This window comes from Clytia hemisphaerica, unplaced genomic scaffold (genome assembly GCF_902728285.1).
Source record: "Clytia hemisphaerica strain Z4C2 unplaced genomic scaffold, Clytia hemisphaerica genome assembly, whole genome shotgun sequence".
Classification (NCBI taxonomy): Eukaryota; Metazoa; Cnidaria; class Hydrozoa; order Leptothecata; family Clytiidae; genus Clytia; species Clytia hemisphaerica.
In genome coordinates, this window is record NW_027104594.1 from 520,748 (window position 1) to 537,680 (window position 16,933).

The 16,933-nt window shown below is 34.3% G+C and overlaps 2 protein-coding genes across 3 annotated transcripts; both read right to left on the reverse strand.

The window, feature by feature from the left end:
• Window positions 1-269: 269 nt before the first annotated feature.
• On the reverse strand, window positions 270-13,810 carry LOC136823782 (zinc finger HIT domain-containing protein 3-like). Of its 2 annotated transcripts, XM_067079953.1 has the most exons (4): window positions 13,671-13,810; window positions 13,056-13,087; window positions 10,250-10,462; window positions 270-1,071 (listed from the first exon to the last, which is right to left on the reverse strand). In XM_067079953.1, the coding sequence occupies exons 1-4, from the start codon at window positions 13,751-13,753 to the stop codon at window positions 860-862; spliced, it is 540 nt and encodes a 179-aa protein (XP_066936054.1). In that variant the 5' UTR covers window positions 13,754-13,810; the 3' UTR covers window positions 270-859. The 2 variants fall into 2 exon arrangements, 1 of the variants encoding a protein (XP_066936054.1); XR_010849067.1 differs by lacking the exons at window positions 270-1,071; window positions 10,250-10,462 and adding an exon at window positions 12,035-12,087.
• Window positions 13,811-14,335: 525 nt separating this feature from the next.
• Window positions 14,336-16,539, reverse strand: LOC136824011 (beta-1,3-galactosyltransferase 5-like). The gene has a single exon (XM_067080169.1). It carries the CDS (start codon window positions 16,444-16,446, stop codon window positions 15,310-15,312), a length of 1,137 nt encoding a protein of 378 aa, XP_066936270.1. The 5' UTR covers window positions 16,447-16,539; the 3' UTR covers window positions 14,336-15,309.
• Between the last annotated feature and the right edge of the window lie 394 nt (window positions 16,540-16,933).

The window sequence follows — 16,933 nt, forward strand, 5'->3', positions numbered from 1 at the left end:
TTTAAGTAATTACATCATGAGTAATTAAGGAATAAGTGTGGCATGGACCTTAATAAAACGTTATAACGACATTATTGGTATACTTTTCACAAAAAAAGCCTAATCTCCTTGGGGAAATCATTTTATTGTTCCAAACTTTTTTTAAGTTAATGATAAATAATTTCTTTATTTAGATTTTTTCGGAAAAATTTTCTATTTGGCTACATCCAAAGTTATAGCTGTTTTTGCATGGAAATTTAGTGGAGAAAATTGCCAAAAATGGGGTTTTTTGGAGATTTTAAAGGAAAGATACTTCCACAAAAATTTTCCGAAATTGTATTTTTAGATACTAAATAGATACATCACCTGAACCAAAAAAAATTCCAAAATGTTTGATTTTACCGAGATTAGGGCTTTGAAAGGTGAAATACTCTTCTTCGAAAAACTCTTCGTTTTCTTCTTCATTAAATTTTTTCATATCAATTTTTCGATTTTTGAATTCTAAAAAGGTAGGTTTAACAGGACATATAAAAAAAAGTTATACATTAATCTTTTTAAAATGCAGAAATTGCCATTTCAGTTAGTGTAAAATCGAAAAATTGGGTATGTCCAGAGCCCTTAAAGCAAACCATTATTGAAATCTCGTTTGCTTTTCGTTGCTCGTCTATTTATCATTGAACACGAGTGTTGTTCCACAACGTATAATTTTGACCAAACGGCACACAACATCAAAACAACGTCCATGTGACATTCATAACGTCCAAATAACGTTACTTGAACGTTAAAACAACGTTGTGTGCCAGCTAGGTGACTACCAGGTGAATCAAAAGCCAGATAAAAATACCTTTCAAAGGCATCTTGAAGTATGTGTACCATTTTTTCAACTTGAAGTGAGAGATAGATCAATGATTTGTTGTGGTTGTTCCTCATCAGGTTCGATAACGTTCAAACATTCGTCAACAAATTCGGTGAAAATTGGGATCTGCATCACCTTTTCCATGGTCTTGGATTGGTTTTGTGATGTGTTGATTTCATGCAACATATCACGAAGATGTTTATTGTTCAGTAAACCTTTCAAATGGTTTGAATCACCTGAAATTTTGAAGAAAAAGAAAAAAGTCTGTTGGAGGAAGTATGAAATTGAAAAGCCAATCCATTAAGCATCATTTACTTTACTATTCAGTCCAAATTTCAAAACAGAGTTTTTCGCTGAATATCCAAGAAATACAAACTAACCCTATCTGCCTTGTGGTTTAAAGAATTGTGATTGGCTACAAAAGAATTCCATCCATACTCAAAAATTTTCATAATCACAGCCAATCGGCCTATCAGCCTGTCCTGAAAAAGTGACCACATGGTGCATAAGTATTTTCGTGGAAATCTGAACGGCCGTTTCTCCCCTTCCCCTCTAAGAAGGCAAATCTTGAAAATATTTTGCTACCTCTTCGTAAAATTTAACCTATTGTTCTTTTGGTTTCCTATTTTCCGAGAGAGGATGTTGTGATGTAAGGGGCTATCTCAGATAAAATTTCCATTTTGATTAATAAAATTTTGGGAGGCGTGCGCCTACCTAAGGGAGGAGTGGTCTTGACCTCTCTATCTATATACTATTAAATCTTTTGGGAATTTTTTTTTAATTCATGTATCAGGAAACATTATTATTGTCATTGCAAAATCCAGCAGCACAGATATTCTACGCTCCTGGCTGAAGGAAAATTATACGCCATCTTTACGATTTAGACCTTACTCTCGACTTCTCTTGCCTAATCACTTCCCTTCACTTCATGTTGGCTGTTTGCTCTATCTAAACAAATAGTTTGTTTCATATAATCCCTTTTTTTGAGTGGTCTAATTTAAGCAAAGATTACGCGCTATAAAGATTACTTATTTTTATTATCGTCTTTGATGGGATTTTAGATCACTATTTAAGAAATAAGCCCAAAGCCGTAGAAGATTCGCAAACGATCCCGCCGATTTTTTCCGTATACTGCCATAACGCCATACTGCCATATTTTCCCGCCTTTACTATCACTGTACTCTTAGGTTCCAAATAAACGGGGGGGGTTGAATTTTAATAAACAGGGGGGGCGTAATTGCCGGGGGATGGAAATTGTACTTCTGAAAACCCAAAAATACAGGGGGTACAGAGGCAAGGTACTAACCCATAGGGTACTAACTTGAAAATATTCTCACAGATAATAAACTGCGGGGTCCTAATAAGGTCCGGGGGGGGGGAGAACGATGACATCGTCTAATGGGATTTTGGAATATGTTTTATAGTTTTGTTGTTTTCATATAATTTTTGAAAACGAAAGTCAAAAAAATCCTCTAGTTTATTTACTAGTTTACTCTAGATTTTCTTTAATTCGAAGAAGTTTGCTGGTCTTTTCAGTTAAAAATGTCTTCTAAACCTGTGTCTATACCGTGTGTGTTTGGGTTTTGGAAACTCCACTGTAAAAAGGATCTGTGTACATCCTGACTACTGCCAAAAACTGGTGATGAGCCAGCGATGTTATTTACCTCATCGGGGAAAATTTTCGTCGGGGAAGATTTTTGTCGGGGAAAATTTTCGTAGGGGAAAAATTCGTCACTTGCTGGTAGTTGGTAAACGCATTAAGGCCGGGGAAAATTTTCGTCGGGGAAAATATTCATCACACGTCCAAAATTTCGTCACTTTTCCCCGACGAAGTTTTCCCCGATAAGGTATAGGTCGAGTCGACTAAAGATCCATGCTTTTGGAAAATTAACGGTCTTGTGCTAAAATAAAGGAGCTATGACGTTGAGATATGAGTCGACTTAGTGATATCTAGGCAATGCGCTAAATAAAGACGTCACAAAGATTTATTCAACTGTGTTAATAACATTCGGCAAACACCATCGGTAAATGAAAATGAAAAAAACATCGCAAACAAGAGAGAAACAACTTTTTTCATTTCATATTAATTTCCATCGATTGTTTGAGGTGCTTTTCACGGATACTTATGAAGAAATAAGGAAAAAGGAAACTTCTAAAAACGATGGCAAATTTTCAACTTATTCGAGAAAAAGATGGTTGGTGGATTTGCCAAATAACCTAAAAGATGTCCGAATTCCGAGAAATTTCTCTTCTCTCCGTATTTAAAATTTTATAGGTCATACCAAGGAACTTGGTTATATGCCGAGTCTGTACATCCACTCTTTGCTCTAAAAGGGGTATGTCGTTGTTCAGCAAAAACATTCAATACCACCTTTTACTTGAAATCGAAAGCGAAAGCGCATGGTTATAATGTTTATTGTTGTGATTGGCTTTTAATTCTGCTGCGACCTGTTTTGCTTTAGCCACTCAATGCGCGCAAAAGCTAATTTAACATTAATCCCAAAAAAGAACAAGGCGGTGCACCTAGCTGAGCAGATTCCCTTACGGAGCCATGACCTTTAGAGTGAATACGTGCCAGTCTGGAGTATCAGAATCGGCCCGGAGATTAACAAATGACAGGCTATTTGCAAACTTTAACAATGTCTTAGATTGGAATCGCCAAGATAAACTTACTTCCCACTTGTCAAGGGAAAAAGAAAATGTCTAGTTGTAATATCTAATCTGTTTTATTTTGATCAATATATACCAAATCTTTAATAAATTTAAAGGGATCGAAACGTTACAACATTTAGAACTTTAAAATGTGATAAATGACTTTAAAAGAAGATATGTTGCACCTTCACAATATAAATTCAATTTTTGTATCAAACTACAAAATACACCACACGATAAATGACGTCAATCTTGCAACACGATCCTTGTCACTTAACCTAAACATGCTACTTCAAGTCACAATTTTCTTTCAACGTTCATATACGTAACAATCCATTAATTAAGGTCAGAACTGTTTTATTCCATAAGAGTTCTCAAACAAAAACCCAACAATAAAGAAGTCAATATCGTCCCAAGTTTTGATTACAAGTGATCTATGCATAGAATGAATAAATGAATATTTATCACCAATATACACAAAAGGTTAGGATGTTTTATCATCCTTGTACGCGTGTACGCAAGAGGTTAGGATATTTTTCTTCTTAACAGAAGACGGTGAAGAACAACCTTCCGTCCTACTCAACTCGGCACCGTCAGAGCTGAAGGATTTCGTTACCGGTAATTTCGAAAGCTTAATACTTCCGACTTTTTCACATATTGTCTTTTGCGGAGAGTCATTCGAGCAGTCAGATGCGGACGGATTTTCAACGTTTTCCGGTATTCGACCGGAAGAACGTGATGCATTGTCAGCACTATTCACACGGTGCCGATTCGGTTCGTTCATGTTATCCCTGGCAACGTATAAATGATAAGTTGGCGCCGACACCGTTCTAGAACGTTGCAGAAACGGTGAATGTCCGTTGCGCGATGTATTAGGAGCATGACGTTGTATAGAGCGACGTCGACTTTGTTCTTGATTTGCGTACGTTCTCTTTTGATACAAATGTAATTTCTTTAACGTATCTTCATCCATTTTATTGTTATGATTAGGATCTTCAATTTCGATTTCAACTGCTTGTTGGTGTTGTTGGTTTTGTTTCTGTTTCTTGGTAAAGAAAGGCATAATCAACATTCTCGCTTTCAACACTGTTTATTGTGGGTGAGATGCCAGCGATTATTGTAAAAAGAACTTGTCTTATCTTTGAAGATTGCCTGTCAATCAACTTCAGTCAAATCAACTCTTGAAGAAGACTATAGTTGTTGGTGTAAGAATACCTGTCGGTATGATTAAGTCTACAAGGTCCATTAATTTTCTACAAATAATGTCTTCTTGCAGTTTCTTACTGGTCAAATGATTAAACGATTGCTAAACTAAAGTCTTATAATAAATGTAAGATCGGGGTACCGAAAAGATGTTTTTTTTAAATCAAGTTCCACTCAAGTTCAAATAAGTACTCGAAACAAGATGATCCAATAACAAGGTCTTTTATTTTTCTTAATGATATCCCAAAAATAAGCTCAACTTTTATGTTAGTTTTTAATATAATTTGACACCTTTCAACCAATGAACAGGGCGATGAAAAGTTATATCGTATTTAAACAAACAATAAAACCTCAATCGCAGTATTAAATCCGTAAGCTTTGTTGCTTCTGCGTTGACCTCGTTGATTTCTCGTCTTGTCCTTAAGTCTTGAAGTTTGATGAGAAAAACAGCACACTTTTCACGTCCTTCTTCTTCTTCGTTCTTTCTTTTTCTTATTTTGAAGACGTCAGAGAATGTTCTGAAAGTCGTTGAGCGCAACCTTGCATAGATACGACTAACTCAAAACGCGTTTTTGCGTCTTTTTTAAAAGATACACATGTCTAGAATCTCTCCTACGCAGGAGAGATATAAATCTTATCATTAAAGCTATACTGCAAAGTTAAACTCCGTAAGGTGGAGAGTGAAAACAAATAATAGAGGAGGGATACTTCCCTTTGTTCATCGCACTTTCGTTTTCTCGTTAAAATAAATAGAAAATCTTTTTAAGCGAATTAAAACGAAAACGAAGATGAAGAACTAACTCAAAAAAGATACACGTTTTTTATAAGGACAAACTATATAAGAACATAAGGCTTCGATAGCCAAAATGTTAAGAACAACTTAAGAACATTCTAAGGCTTTGCAAACTCTAAAACACCCGATTTCAAAGGATAATGGACAAAAATGATTAAAAAAATGACGAAAATAAGAACATGTTAAGAACATTTTTAGCCTTAAAACTCAAAAAGCCAAGGCTTTAAAATTTTTCGATATTCTTAGAGAAAAACAACGTGTATTTTCATCAACAGAAAGATGAGGGTGAGGTCATTTCACTTCTTTTATTACCGAAAGTTTCTAGTGAAAAGCCTAACAATATTTTTTGCCCCTTTTTTGATAAAAATGAAAATACGCGAATAACAAGATGTTCTTCTTTCTTTCAATCGTCTCTCTTGAGATTAAATGAAGAATTAATCCTATTAATCCTATCCAAAATGAAAATCAGATAGGAATCAGATAAAGCAAACTAAATTGCGGTACACTTGACCTGATCAAATTTTGATAATTACGCAAATTTTTTATGGATTTTACTTTCCGTTTAAAGGTTTTATTTTTACATAAGTGTTTCCATTTCATATCAGACACATATTTCATGTCGGGACAGTGTCTTGCTATTGTTATATTTTGCTGATATAAACAAAAAATGTTTTTCTTTCCCTCTTTCTGATCATCTTGCTCCACATCCGTGTCAGTCCAATATGAAAAACCTTGTAAATTAAAAGTGATGAGTAAGCAAACGATATCACTCTTACTTAAAAACGAAACTTTTACTTTAATTCCCTGATTTCGAATGGATTTCAAATGATACATAACGTTATTTTATGATAGATGTTTTAAAACAGCCTACAAACTGGTCAAAATATAATGGCAATTCTGGGTATTTCTTCATATTTCGAAATTTTAAGTTCGGCTTACACAACATATAACTCCAGGCTTTCTGAAGTATTACGATCGAATCGTTGGGGGCCTCTGTTATGGCACAGACTAACTGAAATATTTCCATTTGGCCTTAGTCTGAATCGCAGACCTCTTGTTAGATATACTTCCTGTAAGAAAATTTGTTCGCTAGAGGATAAGCAGAAGCCTGATCCAGCCTGTTTTTATTAATCTTCAAAATGGGGCGGTAACCTACACTAGTTAATTATCAAATGTTTTAATCTACGCCAGACCTTTTTCGAAAAAGAGTTTAGGAAATGTTTACAGAGCTTAGGCGTCTTGAGATAAATCTTCGAAAGATTCTCATTTCCTGAAATTCATTTTATCGTCAAATCATCCGATTTTTTGGAAAATAATAGATGAAAATAAAATGAGCGATTTGTTATTTTCAAGGAAAACAGTATATTCAAAGAATAAACTTCGACTGAGAATAGGGCGTCAGAGAAATCTGCAATAGAGTCTCCTTAACTCCGACGTCCTCTTAACTCGAATGAATACGTTGACATCGTGAAAATTACCTAACAAACTCTTATAAAAAAGTTCTACTACTCGAACCTTCATAACTCGAATGTTCGGTGATTATAGGTGATTTCTGTACTGAAGATATTGAGTGCAAAATGTGGACGAAGCAGCTATATCTGGCTAAAAACACTAGTTTTAAGGCTCAGAGAGCTTTCCTAAAATATACAACAGGTATACAACAACTCTCTTTCTCAAGCCAAAAATTTCCATAAATTTTCACCCTATGATTTTTGCCTGAGACCGTCATATTTGTCCGAAGAACGCACCAAAGTGTCCGAAAGAAAATTGGCAGCCATGTTATTTTGATTCCCCTACCCCTTAGCTTTCAAAAAAATGTATATATGAGTGCTTTGATCTAAAAAAATCGAACAAATTCCCCCCTACTAATTGTTAACAATCCATTAAAGTTTTGATTTTCTTCATCTTCACTTTTCATCTTCATTTCTCCATGATTTCGAATTTTTTCTTAGATTATGCCGATTAGTTTGGAATATTAATGTATCCTGATTTTGTAAACTATGTTCACCGTTTTATGCTTGTAATATAAGTAGGAGTGGGCTATACAGGGTGATTTTTCAAAAAAAATTTTTTTGAGGTCTAAATTATAAGTGTAGACAGGATCAAATAGAATTTTTGAACAAAAATGAAGAAAAAAAATGTGGGAAGTCTTTTTGTAGACTAAGGTTTGTGCCCTCAAATCAATCTTTTTCCATCTACCCAACTACCCAAATTATGTTGGAAATGAGACACACAGAAATTGAATTCCGCTCAAATTTGGCACATTCACTTCTCAGGGACACAAAACATTTATTCGAGAATTATAATTTTGTACATTTTGGGCGTAGCCCAAAGGCTTTACGCAGGTAAAAAGAGGAAGGCTTGACTATAAAGGCGAGAAAACATTCTTTCCTACTTAATTTGGCACATTACCTCTTCAGGTGAAGATTTGTCAGTGTAAATTGTGAAATCTTAAAAATTTTATTTTTCCTACCTAGAGGGAGTGACTTCTCGTCCTAAATATATGAAAACTTGACAACCTTTTATTTCTATGGTCTTGAACAACAGAAAATCCATCAAAATTAATGTTTGTGAATTGTAAGCACTTCTTTTATATCTGAAATAATGTAAATTCTCGTAGAACTGCCGACAATTTGCTCTATGTGATAAAAACACTTTCCTTAATTTAGCACTACCTCAGTGAAGTTCAGAAGACGTAAAAAGGGATCTGAAAGCGGAAAATTGAAACTTTTACATGAATTTCGACTCTGAAAGGCTTCAAAACTGTTCTTGGATCAAGAATACCAATTTCTAGAGGGAATTTCAATTGAATTACACGATTTATGAATGAGCCCTAGCCCGTCTATATTTCCCCTTTTTTTACGGACACCAAAGCAATTATTTACGAAATAACAAATTAACTTTGGGAAATATTCTCAGGATTCGTCAAGATAGATAACTGAGGGTAGGCATGCAAAACTTTAGGGCAAAAATATCATTCCAAAGTTTTCTAGAGTTACCCAATCCTTTTTGCCCTTTTTGGGGTTTGGCCACGCCCTAAAACGTCCGATGATGAAAATTTTTAAATAGTACTGACAAAATGTTATTATTGTTATTCAAGGAGGACTTGTACCAAATTGCAGCAAAATTGAATGATTTTTAAGGTTTCCAGGTCAAATTGGGGATTTTTTTGTCATACTTTATATGAGTCTAATAGGGGGCCAGAAAAGGGGCTCCCACATTTTTTATATTTAAAATATCTCAAAAATTCTTTTTGATCCTGCCTAGATATGCCATACGGAGCTAAAGAAAATTTAGTTTGACATGATTAGACGAAAAAAATGAAAATGACCCTGTATAGCCCACTCCTAATATAAGTTATAGTTATCAATCGAAAAATACAGTATAAAAGAAGGAATGATTTTACAAAAACAAGATGGTAGGTATCATTGAAAACAAAGAACAAAACAAGCTATAGACTCTCAGTTGGTGTTTGTAGTAAGTAGCCCCTCGTCGTTGTACTTTTCCTTCAAGCCTTATGTGCAGATCGTGGGCATGTAACTTGCAATAGATTTTTTTTTCTTCGGTGAAAATCATTTCTTTTTTCCGTTTTTTTTTTTCATCCCTACACGTCAGCAAACTGGAAACGGAAAAACTTACACGGAACAGATGTCAACCTGTGACTACTTTCGTACCACGCAACTACATGTAAATTACTTCAAAAATAGATGCCATTTCGAGATTTTGACTTACAAAATGCTTTATTGACCTTACAAAAATACTGCTAATCCCAAAGGACTCAAACTTAAGGGCCGCTTTCCTTGCAACCCCCCCCCCCACCGGGGGTCCGATTTAATTATCATACGAGTAAGAAAGGTTCGAATTATGGACTTCCTATTTTATCGTAGTTGAAGCAATGAAAATTATTGTTTCAATACTGGCAGTTTCATGTTTAAGATTTTCTATTTTATATATTTTTCTCACATCTCCAAATTGCAAGGACCTCCAAAAATAGAAGTTTTGAAACATCTAACGTGGGCATCGTAAAAGAATGCTCAAAATAGATTTTAAAAAACTGAAGATTATTTTTACGTAGCAAAAGCTAAACGTAATAATCTCTCGTGTCCGAACTCAAAAAAAAAGTAACAAGAAAAAGTTTTGCTGACGTATATTGAGGCGGGGGCTTGGACAGATATTTCTGGTACGGAAAACTAAGATATGGGAAGTTGGCCTAACTAAACTGATTATGGGACGTTCAAATGCGCATACAGGCTAGTGTAGAGCAAAAGAAATTAGGTCAAGTAGGAGAAAATGCCTGAGCTGAAAATTAGAAATATGTAAATGTCCAAAGTGAAAATGAAGGGAACTACAAGAACTACAACAGTTTCGCTTATATTTTTGGCCATTTGTTTGTTGCCATTTGCCTACTTTTACTCGCAACAGTCCTAGTGTGTCACTGGCAGTTTTTGTTTTTTAATTACTTATTCATTCAATCAAACTTATTCAATCTAATTTATTGCCCTTATTGTAATTCGCATTAATGAAACTCAACGAAAATGCTTTTATCATAAAAAAAATAAAAAAAATAAAAAGTTCCACAACGATATGTTTATAAGATCAGAACGCCAATATGTATTACAGTGGAAAGGTTTTATTGAGTTACAGAAATTTCTGAGACCTGAATTACTGGTCTATAAGGGTTTGTTACCTGAAAGGGGTCAAAAAACTTGTTAATGAGTTAAGGAGATATTTGGAGAGAATCAAGGAGATATTCCAGTCATTCTTACCAAGTTTCCGAAGGAGTTCTTCTGGGACGCGATCGTTTTCCTCAGTCAATAACAGATGTTGTGGTACTGATGACTCTGGTGATGTTAGATTGTTGCTCATCCTTTCCCCTCCGTCTCCCACGAATGGTGTATTTATGGTAGCTTCATTTGATGGTTTTGTATTTCTGTCATCTAACTTTGTCATGGGTTGTTGAACAGTATTGGCACAACTCTCTGGGTTGGTTGATAAAGAAGAATAAAGTACTCTAGCACTTCTATCATTCTAATTAAATTTTAGTTTCTGTCATCTAACTTTGTCATGGGTTGTTGAACAGTATTGGCACAACTCTCTGCGTTGGTTGATAAAGAAGAATAAAGTACTCTAGCACTTCTATCATTCTAATTAAATTTTAGTTTCTGTCATCTAACTTTGCCATGGGTTGTTGAACAGTATTGGCACAACTCTCTGCGTTGGTTGATAAAGAAGAATAAAGTACTCTAGCACTTCTATCATTCTAATTAAATTTTAGTTCCCGCCATCTAACTTTGTCGTGGGTTGTTGAACAGTATTGGCACAACTCTCTGCGTTGGTTGATAAAGAAGAATAAAGCACTCTCGCATTTCTATCATTCTAATTAAATTTTAGTTTCTGTCATCTAACTTTGCCATGGGTTGTTGAACAGTATTGGCACAACTCTCTGCGTTGGTTGATAAAAAAGAATAAAGTACTCTTGCACTTCTATCATTCAAATTAAATTTTAGTTCCCGTCATCTAACTTTGCCATGGGTTGTTGAACAGTATTGGTACAACTCTCTGCGTTGGTTGATAAAGAAGAATAAAGTACTCTCGCATTTCTATCATTCTAATTAAATTTTAGTTTCTGTCATCTAACTTTGCCATGGGTTGTTGAACAGTATTGGCACAACTCTCTGCGTTGGTTGATAAAGAAGAATAAAGTACTCTAGCACTTCTATCATTCTAATTAAATTTTAGTTTCTGTTATCTAACTTTGTCATGGGTTGTTGAACAGTATTGGCACAACTCTCTGGGTTGGTTGATAAAGAAGAATAAAGCACTCTCGCATTTCTATCATTCTAATTAAATTTTAGTTTCTGTCATCTAACTTTGCCAAGGGTTGTTGAACAGTATTGGCACAACTCTCTGCGTTGGTTGATAAAGAAGAATAAAGTACTCTAGCACTTCTATCATTCTAATTAAATTTTAGTTTCTGTCATCTAACTTTGTCATGGGTTGTTGAACAGTATTGGTACAACTCTCTGGGTTGGTTGATAAAGAAGAATAAAGTACTCTCGCATTTCTATCATTCTAATTAAATTTTAGTTTCTGTCATCTAACTTTGCCATGGGTTGTTGAACAGTATTGGCACAACTCTCTGCGTTGGTTGATAAAGAAGAATAAAGTACTCTAGCACTTCTATCATTCTAATTAAATTTTAGTTTCTGTCATCTAACTTTGTCATGGGTTGTTGAACAGTATTGGCACAACTCTCTGCGTTGGTTGATAAAGAAGAATAAAGTACTCTAGCACTTCTATCATTCTAATTAAATTTTAGTTTCTGTCATCTAACTTTGCCATGGGTTGTTGAACAGTATTGGCAACAACTCTCTGCGTTGGTTGATAAAGAAGAATAAAGTACTCTAGCACTTCTATCATTCTAATTAAATTTTAGTTTCTGTCATCTAACTTTGTCATGGGTTGTTGAACAGTATTGGCACAACTCTCTGCGTTGGTTGATAAAAAAGAATAAAGTACTCTTGCACTTCTATCATTCAAATTAAATTTTAGTTTCTGTCATCTAACTTTGTCATGGGTTGTTGAACAGTATTGGCACAACTCTCTGCGTTGGTTGATAAAAAAGAATAAAGTACTCTTGCACTTCTATCATTCTAATTAAATTTTAGTTCCCGTCGAGGCTAAACTTTCGTTAAATACTCTCTACTATTCTGAACCTGATTCAAATAAATTAGACTTTTCGTTCGAATTCGAATTAGCGAGGGTCAACTGCGTCATTTTGATGTAGACCATTTATCGTTGATGGAGCATTGATTTATAGAAAAGGAGATTATTTTGATATAAGAGTCGTGAAAAATGTTTTCTTAATACAGAAAAGACCAGTCGAAAAGAGACCGTACTACAAGTATAAACACATTAACATGGTATGTTGAAGTCAGGAATAAATTTCCGATTCGTGCGCCTTGATATCTCATTCACTAGCTATCCTAATGTTAATAACTCAACTCTCACTCTAACGCCAATCTCTATAATTCGAATCTTTCTGCAATTCGAACTAAAACATTGGCCCTCGCAGCTTAAGAGTGGTAAAAAAAATAAATAAAAGGTAGACCACAAATAAAGAGTCTTTCAAGGGAGGAGGGGGTCAGGATGGAGCCTTCTCCTCTGGTCGGAATTGAGAATAATTTGTGTTAGTTTATACATTTGTACTTTTCCTTTGAATTTTGTGTTGTACGCAAACAAAAAAGCGGTATTCATGGTATGCAACATTGCAATGTCTTCTGACATTACATCACGGACCCAATTAATTGGTTGTGAGTGACGTAAAGTCAGTTAATACGTCACTTTCAACCAATCAGCTATCGTGTCCGTGGAAGACATTGCAATGGTGCATATCATAAATACAAACAAAACAATCAACAATTAAATAAAATCTATGGAAAACCTTGGGATCAATATTTTTCAAACAAGGTTATGGGGGATATCAAGTAAGAAGGTTGTGTCTCAAAATCATTAATAACCCTAAGTAATAATGACATCTGAGTTAACAAAAAAACAGTAAAATCAAGTTACCTTTGTGTGGCTTGAAACATACCAGCGAACAACTGAAAAAAGAAAAAAACAAAATCAAAATGCCGTTTTAGTATTCGTGACCTGAGAAATAGAAGGGCTGCAAGAGAGGAGGATTAAGTTAAAATGAAGAAGAGATGTATAAGATCAGGGTGTTGATGTTTTCTCTTCTAAATCTACTTAATAGAGTTAGTTTTAAGAATGAGAACTAAATATGAGTCAATACAAAAATACATTTAGTAATTCACTTAGCGACCGACCCGAAGGCTCCCTTTTCTCTAGCTGTATTGTGTACCCACTGGTAAGGGAGGGCGCCACTCTCCCTGTATTTCACCACTTAGTGTTAATCTTTCTCTTAACTGCTGAGCATCAAGCTAAGAAGAATCAAGCACCATTGTGTAAATCTTAAGAATAACCCGGCCGGGAATTGAACCCGCACCCTTGCGTAACGTGTAACGTAGTTAGACGCTCTACCTTGACGTAGGGCCAATAAACATTGGAATTAATAATCTTTAATACATTGGAAACGATAACCTTTTCTGCATTTCATCTACAGATCAAAATCAGCTGGATAAGATGCCTATAATATTGAAAAGTGAAATTGTGATAAATACTTACTATACGATCTTACATTTAGGGCATCTATACTTTGCATCTGTTTCATCGCAAACCAAACATTTGCCTTCGATTCTTCCTGGCATATTCTCTTATTTTCTATAGAAAATTATTTTTATAATCTTTTGATTTATTTTTTGTAACCTGAGTAATAAAAGATGAAAGTAAACAACAATCTAAAGCACATTTTCAAAATGAGCATTAAATTTGTTCAAACAATCAGGATGCGTGAGGAAAAAAAAAGCAAAAAAAAAAAAGTGACCTAGGAAAGTAGGAAAAAAACATGTTCTATCCTCTACAGAAAAATCACCATTTTCTATCGAAAATTAGCGAGGAAAATACCACTCTCAGAAAAGAAGCATTTCTATAATATTGAAAAATGAATAATTTTGATAACAAAATAATTTATTAAATTATGGAACGATTGACTGCTATTTTTGCTATTAAAAATTCCAAATTAAAAAAAAACTTAACTCTAATTTACAAAAATCTTGCATGCATGATAATTATTCTAATATAGGGATAACTAATGTTACGAAAAAATGACAAACAACTCAACACAATCCAAGTATAATTTAAGAATAAAGCATCCAGCCATTAAATCAAAACTTTTTAGTTCTTTTTGAGCATTTTTTATTATATATAAGAATATTGAGAAACTATTTCCAATAATATATAATTTGTCTTTTTAAAATTATAATATTTTCAATCAAGGAAATTAACACGTATAATATTTTAAACTGATCAACTGAACAACCAATAAACGGACACCCAGTAAATACATCTATAACTTGTAAGAACAATTTTATAAGAACAATGAGGCTCAAAATCGCCATAAAACAAAAATAACAATTTAAGAACAATCTGAGCCTGGAATTACTCAATTTCAAGCAATTCAGGGGTCAAAATAGTTCAATTTCACTCCATTTTAAATAAGAACAGAATAAGAACAATTTTAGGCTCAAAGTGCCAAAAAAATGAGAACAGCCAAGCCTCATCAAAAATCTACTGGTTGTTATAAAAAAAGAGTGTCTTGGAGATTGTACATCAAGGAGGAAATATCAAATACCTTTTTTAAGTGTTCTCATCTCGCTTTTCGTAAAATGTAAATTTTTGTTACCAAGGAAACTCAAATCAATCTGAGCACTTAGAGTCATTTGTTTTGCTGAAAGAGATCGATACCACAGATATCATTATACAGATTTCTCATGGAAGTGAGTTTAGTTTTATAGTCCACTAGTCGGCCATGTTGTTTTCTAAATTTACGATTCTCAAACGTTAACAACCAGAATTGAAAACAAGGTGATGGGCTAGCCAGTTATGAAACTGGACACACTTCCTTTTATATGGGTCGATAATATCTGAAGTACATGTTTTTTCTTTTATAAGCATAACGTTTATAAGCATATGCAGGCTCAGTTGTTGGTGCCTAAACAATGGCAGGACAATGGCTCTATTGTTTAAGAACAATAGAATGCTAAGCATAATGTGAGCCTGATGTAGGGACAGACACTTGCTTATAAAAAAAAAATATGTATTTTGTGGACACCGGGGTATACCTTTATATATTAACATTCTCTCAAAATGAAAGGACTGAAGCTATTAAAAAATGAAAGTCCCAAAATAATAAAACCAAAATAATTTATTGCTTGTAATGAAAACCGATGATTCTTGCATTCTTCAAAACATTATATACAGTGACCACAATGATAATGAGCAAACAAACCACAATAATTGTTGCTCTACTGTCCGTATAACATAAATATCTTGTCAACAACATATTCTCTGAAGCTTTGATTCTCTCATGGATGGAATAAATCATGTCTGCTTGGAAACTATCACTAATAGCAATGATCCGGTTAATAGCACAATCAGTAAGAGTGTACGGAAATGCTAGAAAAACTGTTTTGAAGTGAACAAAAAAATGTAGATTTTCCACTTCAACGCCTATGTAGTACATTAGAAGCCCTACGTAAGCATCGTCTACATGCATGTACGGGACGTAATCAGCTGCGTATAAAATCCTTGGTAATAGATTACCACTGAACACATACATTGCTCCTTTGCAGTACGGTGGATAATAATCATCTTTGTACTGTTCTCTAGATATATAATGCCGGTGACCAACTTCGCGCTGCACCTTGCTTCCTTCTAAGACAATCCCACCATAAAAATCACCATCAGTTTCACGTACAAGACCCCCAAATAACTTGGGTGTGTGGATATAAACATCATCATCTGTCTTGAGTATGAACGATGGGTTCAAGCTGCTGGCCCACTTGAAAGCAACCATTAATTTTAAAGTGATAGCTGAATAACGATCAGTATAGTCAACCAATAAGACATCATTATTTTCGTTAGCTTCTTTTCGGATAGCCTCGTCATGATCTGAGCGTGCTATGAAGAAGACAAGTTTACAAGCTATATCTTTAGGCAGGTGACGTGATTCACGATACATAGTAAGAAGATTGGCACAATTACCCCATGTTTTACGGATAGCATCTCGTTTCTGACGATGAGCCTCGGAATGAGGGCTTGAACTAACCAATATCAGTGCAAATAAATTTGTACCGTGATCAACAGTCGGGTTTATAACAACATCTTTGTAAACAAAAGGTACTCGCTTTGTGTTCTGGCGGAGAGTGAAATGAATAGCAGGTACATGATAGAAAATACTCCGAAGAAAAACTAATAATGTTAGAACAAGGCCAATGGTGTATTTACGACGGTAAAGTAAGCGCCATCCTCCATCTTTCAGGCCAAAACTGAAAGAGGGCATTTATCAAAACTCTTACACTACAACCATCAACAAGTGAAAACATCAATGTCAAATGGAAAGTAATTGATTTTTTTTGTAATTTTGCAAATTATCTGAAATGAGAAAAATATAAACAAATAGTAAATCATTTAAAATTTCATTTAATTAGTAAGTAATTTGCAGAGCTTATCAAATGTGTAAGTAAAACCAGAACCTAGAACTATTGCTAATATTACATCAGTAGTCTTAAGACCAAATGATTTACAGTAGCAGACTAAATGATTTAGCAGATGGTTAAGTTAAAAATTAATCCCTACACCATTTTTATCTTGGTAGTTATGCATTTTAACTGATAAAAAAGCACATATCTCAAGAATTTAATTCGATATTGGCAGGATATATTTTTTTCAAATCCACATTTCTCGGTTGATAATTTTTTTTGTTCAAACCAATTCAACTTTTTTTTAAAGCCAGAAATAAAACCACTGGTCACAACCATGACACCCAA